The 7,197-nt window shown below is 52.6% G+C and overlaps 1 gene segment (V, D, J or C); it reads left to right on the forward strand.

The window, feature by feature from the left end:
- LOC106001656 overlaps positions 1–7,197 on the forward strand; it is a 12,428-nt gene that overhangs the window by 2,276 nt on the left and 2,955 nt on the right. Inside the window, 3 exon segments of the C gene segment in view lie at positions 82–373; positions 4,996–5,322; positions 5,472–5,795. Of these exon segments, the coding sequence occupies positions 82–373; positions 4,996–5,322; positions 5,472–5,795 (943 nt within the window).

Here is a 7,197-nt window from a genome sequence, read left to right on the forward strand (position 1 = left end):
CTCCTTCTGAACTTCCCTCGCCCCTTTCTGCTGCCAATGCGCCCAGCGCCTGCATGCTTTCCTTGGGGATGGCTTCCACAGGAGCAGGGAGGTAGGCGGCCGGCCAAGGCAGCAGCTGAGAGCGGTCGCTCTGCAGGCCTCCCCTCCTCCGGCCACGCTCCCCGCCCGGGCGCTGTCTGCTTGCTCCTGCCACCAGTGCGCAGCAGAGCCTGGCTCCTCAGTCCTCTCCGCTCTCTCACCCGCACCGCCGCGGCTCCTTTGATTTCAGACTCGGGGAATTCGAAGGTCTTCCCCGCGCCCACTGTCCCTGTGCCAGCAGAGAAGGGCTCTGTGGAGGCCAGGGGACCCACCTCCCCCGCCACCAGCCACACAGGTGAGAACTCGGCCTCTCAGCGAGTCTTCCTTGTAGCCCATGCGGACCCGGGCTGCTCCTGTGGGCCGCCCTCCAGGACTGCTCACCTCAGTGCTTAACCCAGAGCAGAGCTGAGCAACAGAGCTGAGCTGAGGCCTGCACACCACCTGGAGCAAGCCAGCCCCGTGTGGGGGGTGAGGCCGGCCCTGTGTGGGGGGTGAGGCCGGGGCTGTGTGGGGGGTGAGGCCGGCCCCATCGGGGAGGCAGAGGAGGCCGGGCCCCATGGGGGGGGGCAGAGGAGGCTGGGCCCGTGTGGGGGGTGAGGCCGGCCCGGGTAGGAAGCAGAGGAGGCCAGGCCAGCCCTCCCCAGTGCAGGACAAGCTCTCATCACAGAGCACAGGCTGAGGGAGGGACCAGGACGGACGCTCCTGGCGCAGCAGACCCAGCTCTGCACCTCTGTGCTATGTCGGGGGCTCCTCTAGACCTCCAGGGAAGCCCATGGCAGACCGTGAAGATGCGGAAGACGTCATTTGAGAGGCCAGCGCCCCGGCCTCCACTCTGTGGACAGCAGAGGAGCCTCGCTGCTGCCTCCAGCGTCTGCAGGCCCCAGGGCTGGGCTGGCCCTGTGTGGTGAGCCCACAGTTAGGACTCTGCGGCCGAGCGGCCCCGAGTCAGCCACTGCAGCTCTGAAGGCGCTTCCCCCTGAAAAGGAGCTCAGTACCCTGTGTCCACTGTGCCCCACGGCTCACAGCCTCGGCCCCCGCAGAGCACTTCTTACGTGGCTGACTGGACTGACAGGGGAGACACCTTGCAGGGGCTACTCTACTCCACCTGGCCACTGCCAAGACCACACACTTACTTTCAACAGATGTAACAATGTAGCCATACACAGGGCTAGCCATTTACTCATAGAAGAGACGTGAAAAAGCAAGGGTATTGGAAATCTCAAAAGGAATGCAATCAATTCCCAATATGAAATACCATAGAAGAAACTCAAAATAATTGTCCTAAGGAAACAGTGGAATTCAACACACTATTATGTGCTGTCAGTGGTTCATGCCTGTCATCCTAGCTACTCTGATGGCTGAGATCTGCAGATTCTGGTTCAAAGCCAGCACAGGCAGGAAAGTTCATGAGACTCTTATCTCTAATTAACTACCCACATGTGAAAGTGGAGTTCTGGTTCAGGTGGCACAGCACGAGCCTTGAGAACAAAGCTAAGGAACAGCACCAAGCTCGGAGCTCAGTCTCCAGGGTCTGCAGACAGACAAGCCCAAAAATCCTTGAAGCTGAATAAATCAGTGAATTGAACAAAATATCAAACAGAGAGCTTCAATAAGAGGCCAGATCAAACAGAATAAACAGTTTTTGAACTTGAAAGCAGACCTATTGAAATATCAGAGAAGAGAAAAGACGAAATGAACCTCAGAAAGAATGAGGAAGCTAATGGAGACTATGGGACACCATTAAGTGAACAGATATCCACGCTGCAGGACTTCCAGAGGGAGAAGAGTTGGAGAAAGGGACAGAAAGCCCACTTGATCCAGTTAGATCTGAAAATTTCCCAAGTGTTGGGAGAAATAAGGATATCCAGATACAGACACTTCCCAATGGACTCCACCCAAAGGTCTCCCCCAAAGCACGTTACCATCAAAGTGTGGAGATAAAGGACAAAGAGAAGTCTGAAAGCAGCCACCTACAAGGGAAGTTCTATCAGCTCAGACCTCCCAGAGCAGGAAGAGACAGGGTGACACATTCCCAGTGCTGAAAGAAGTGCCACATTAACCTACCAAAACTAAGAGAGATAAAGTCCCTAACAGGCAGAAGCTGAGGACATTTATCACCATGACACCATCCTTATAAGATGCTTAGCCAAGTGTCACCACTGCAGACATAAGGACAATGACTGTACCAGAAAAACACATGAGATGTAAAACTCACTCTTAGGGGCAAGTTTAATATGTGTTTACTGAGTTATAGTCAAGCTCATTCTTCTCTAGGACCATAACCATTCTATATAATTCTCTCAAATCACTATGATGAAGGTTAAAGTTCAAAATGGCCAAGATACCTGCAGCTAGAAGTACTTGTTAAGAACACACAATACACAAGTATGTAAGTCAAAATGACAAAAAATATAAGTTGTGAGGGGGTAGATAAAATTCAAAGTATTTGTCCGTGCCCAAGAATCTTCACGTCAGTTCCGTGGTAATCAGCAAGAATTGCACCAACTTTTCAAACTCAAAAGAGACAGGCCCCAAGGCACAGAGAGGCTCATCGGCACAGAAGGCCAGCAGCTCACCAGGTAATCAAGGAGGGGAAGAAGGCAGCAGAGACAACCGGAGAACAAGAACGCACGGCAGGAATGGCCCTTCCTCCCCACCAGAAAGCCTGAAGGCAGCTGGTTTGAACTCTCCAGTTAGAAGATGGAGAGCCACTGACCGGATAAGGAAACATGGCCCCACCTGTAGGCTGCCTAGTTACTCACCAACCCTGTGAGGACAGAGACTGAGAGTGAGAGAATGGATGGATACTTTGTGCCCACAACCGACCGCCAGCAGGAAAAGCTACACTTGAACTTCATGAAATGGATCTCAAGCCCAAACTGCAGAAGCAAATTAAAAATATTATTATGTTCCCAAAAAACTATCAATTCAGAAAATGATATGATGATTGCAAATGCAAATATACAAAGCAGATATTATTCAATTATTCAATCTATAAAGAAAGACATTGTAATGCAATAATAACAGGAGATTTGAAAAGTCACTTATAGCAATGAACAGGCCATTCAGATTGAAATCAGCACAGATTCACTGGACTTAAATGCACTCTGCACTAAGCAGACAGATAGACATTATTGAACCTTTTATCCAACACCTGTAGAAAGTACCTTCTCACAACACATGAAAATTTTTCCAGTATTTATCTATTTGCTAAGGCCAGTGATGATCTTAGCAAATTTAAGAAGATTTAAATCATATCTACTATTCCTCTGACTACAGCAATGTAAGACTAGAAGTCTGTATCAAAAGGCTCTTCAGGAATTATACAAATGGAAACCAGCCTAATCCTGAATAATCCATAGGCTATTCAAGAAACTAAAATAAAAATTTAAGTTTTCAAGACAAATGAAAATGGACACAAAGCAAACCCAAAATCTATGGAATACAGCAAAAGCAGCTCTAAGCCAGACGCTTACACCAGCCAATGCTTTCAGGAAAGACAGTTTCAGGTGGGAACAATAGAGGTTTCAGACATTTGTAGCCATCTATCCAATCTTCAAAGGAGCAAAGAGCTCAAATACACATTGTTCCTAGAAGACATGCACGCAAGTGGGATGCATGCTTTAAAATAAACTCAGCATCACTCAGCATCAGAGAGTATGAGTTAAAGCCATAATGAGACATCTTCTGACAGCTGCCAGAATGGCTGTTAAACGAATGGTGAGGTAGAGGAAGGAAACTTTGTACGCTCTGATGGGAGTTCACATTAGCAGTATTCACCATAGCCAAGAAATGAAGAGAACCAATACATGGATGAATAAAGAACTCAAGATGTCATGTGATGCTATGTAATCATTAAGAATGAGCCCGAAAGACATTTCATTATATGAAACAAGCCAGGTACAAAAAAAGTATCACATAATTTCGCTTGTAGTTAGAAGTTAAATTAGCCAAGCACCTAGCAGGGAAGGCTGCACCAGCTCAGCTAGACAGGAATGAATATTGCATGATATCACGGCCACCGTTAATAGCAATATCTTACACATCACTGAGAGATTTTCCATGTTCTTGGCACAAAACATCACAAATTTGTGAAGTAGTATATGTGTTAATTAGCTCAATCTAGACACTCTACAACATATGCATAAACTAAAACAACCTGTTACATATGGTAAAGATATACAAATGTTACATATGATAAAGATATACAAATGTTTTATCACTTAAACATTTTAAAGAGAGAAGAGGAGGAGGAAGGCAAAGGCCCTAGTTTTCGATTGACTCCTTGTGTGTTGAAAATCTGTGGCACAGTAACATGTTAGCTCTGTTTCCTAAATTATAGAAGTGAATGCCCTTGAATATTGAGAAGCCTTGACCTCTACGAGCCTCCTAGAGCCCGGCCAGGGTCCCTGTTGGAGCCAGGGTGTCAAGAGCAGCAGGTTACGGGCGAGGCAGGGCCCTGAGGATGGAGGGCAGGGTGGGGAGGACACGGCGCCCTTCCTCCCCAGACTGAGGCAGGTCGCCGGCTCCGTGGAAGAGGCCAGAGCAGCCTCACACCTCCAGGGTGGCCACAGCCTGGCCACGACTAAACCAAAGAGGAACACCCTCCCTCCCCCCTCCGCATCTCCCTGCAGGGTCTCCTGGGCACTCCACCTCAGGATTGAGCTAGTCAAGGCCTGGGAACAGAGAGAGAAACGGGGAGACTCGACAGGGTCTCCAGAGGAGACCTGGTCATGAGTCCCTAACCAACTGACAGCCTGGCCGGGGCTGGGCATGCTCGGGGACACAGCCCTGGGACCGCCCGGCGACCCGCACAGCGCTGTGCACAGCTCCGGCCCCAGATGCCAGGACACCGCACGCCCCATACGCAGCTCCCCGGAGAGCGGCCCTAACCCTTTCCCACCCCTCTCCTTTCAGAGAGCCCAAGCTGCAGCTGCAACCCCCAATTCTACCTGCTGCACCCGCCCCTGCAGGGCCTGTGGTTCCGGAAGGAGGCCAACTTCACCTGCCTCGTGGTCGGGGAGGACCTGGTGGACGCCCGCCTCTCCTGGGAGGTGGCCGGGAAGGTCGCCACCAGTGACGTGAAGCAGCAGTCTCTGGAGCGACTGGCCAACGGGTCCCAGAGCCAGAGCAGTCACCTGGTCCTGCCTAGGTCCACCTGGGAGGAGGGGAGCAACGTCAGCTGCATCCTGACGCTTCCCTGCCTCGCATCCCCGCGGGAGCTGACAGCAGCGAAGGAGCAGGGTAAGGCAGGGTCTGGGAGGCACGCCCGGGCCCCACCCACCCTCCCCAGACCAGTCAGCAGCAGAGCGCCCCCTGCCACGCCAGCCCCCTGCTTCTCTCCCCACACCACCCGCCCATCCCGACCAGCTCCACCTGACCCTTCTCCCCAGGGGCCCGGGCGCCCATCATCCTCTCCGTCAGCCTGCTGACTACACCGGCCCCTCTGGAGACAGCTTCGTGGCTCCTGTGCGAGGTGTCAGGCTTCTCCCCCCACCACGTCCTCCTGATGTGGCTGGAGGGCCAGCAGGAGGTGGGCCCTGACCGGTTTGCCTCTGCCGAACCTGGGCCTCAATCCGGGAGCACCATGTTCCAAACCTGGAGCGCCCTGCGCATCCCCCACCTCCTCAGCCCTTCCCCGGCCACCTACACCTGTGTGGTCAAGCATGAGGCCTCCCGCACCATGGCCAACGCCAGCAGCAGCCTGGGCGCCAAGGGTGAGTTGTCTTCCATCAGGGAGGGCAGGGCAGGCACAGCTGGGGGTGGGGGGAGGGAGAGGAGTCCTTAGCTCTGTCTGTGGAGGAGTCCTTAGCTCTGTCTGTGGAGGAGTCCTTAGCTCTGTCTGTGGAGGAGGAGCACTTATTAGCTCTGTCTGTGGAGGAGTCCTTAGCTCTGTCTGTGGAGGAGGAGCACTTAGCTCTGTCTGTGGTGGAGGAGCACTTAGCTCTGTCTGTGGAGGAGTCCTTAGCTCTGTCTGAGGAGGAGTCCTTAGCTCTGTCTGTGGAGGAGTCCTTAGCTCTGTCTGTGGAGGAGTCCTTAGCTCTGTCTGTGGAGGAGGAGCACTTAGCTCAGTGGAGGAGGAGCACTTAGCTCTGTCTGTGGAGGAGGAGCACTTAGCTCAGTGGAGGAGAAGCACTTAGCTCTGTCTGTGGAGGAGTCCTTAGCTCTGTCTGTGGAGGAGGAGCACTTAGCTCTGTCTGTGGAGTAGGAGCACTTAGCTCTGTCTGTGGAGGAGTCCTTAGCTCTGTCTGTGGAGGAGCACTTAGCTCTGTCTGTGGAGGAGTCCTTAGCTCTGTCTGTGGAGGAGGAGCACTTAGCTCTGTCTGTGGAGGAGGAGCACTTAGCTCTGTGGAGGAGGAGCACTTAGCTCTGTCTGTGGAGGAGGAGCACTTAGCTCTGTCTGTGGTGGAGGAGCACTTAGCTCTGTCTGTGGTGGAGGAGCACTTAGCTCTGTCTGTGGTGGAGGAGCACTTAGCTCTGTCTGTGGAGGAGGAGCACTTAGCTCTGTCTGTGGAGGAGGATCACTTAGCTCTGTGGAGGAGGAGCACTTAGCTCTGTCTGTGGAGGAGGAGCACTTAGCTCTGTGGAGTAGGAGCACTTAGCTCTGTGGAATAGGAACACTTAGCTCTGTCTGTGGTGGAGGAGCACTTAGCTCTGTCTGTGGAGGAGGAGTCCTTAGCTCTGTCTGTGGAGGAGTCCTTAGCTCTGTCTGTGGAGGAGGAGCACTTAGCTCTGTCTGTGGAGGAGGAGTCCTTAGCTCTGTCTGTGGAGGAGGAGTCCTTAGCTCTGTCTCTTAGCTCTGTCTGTGGAGGAGGAGCACTTAGCTCTGTCTGTGGAGGAGGAGCACTTAGCTCTGTCTGTGGAGGAGTCCTTAGCTCTGTCTGTGGAGGAGTCCTTAGCTCTGTCTGAGGAGGAGTCCTTAGCTCTGTCTGTGGTGGAGGAGCACTTAGCTCTGTCTGTGGAGGAGTCCTTAGCTCTGTCTGTGGAGGAGGAGCACTTAGCTCTGTGGAGGAGGAGCACTTAGCTCTGTCTGTGGAAGAGGAGCACTTAGCTCTGTCTGTGGAGGAGGAGTCCTTAGCTCTGTCTGAGGAGGAGTCCTTAGCTCTGTCTGTGGAGGAG

The sequence above is a fragment of the Dipodomys ordii genome, unplaced genomic scaffold (assembly GCF_000151885.1).
Source record: "Dipodomys ordii isolate 6190 unplaced genomic scaffold, Dord_2.0 Scaffold345, whole genome shotgun sequence".
Taxonomy (NCBI): Eukaryota; Metazoa; Chordata; class Mammalia; order Rodentia; family Heteromyidae; genus Dipodomys; species Dipodomys ordii.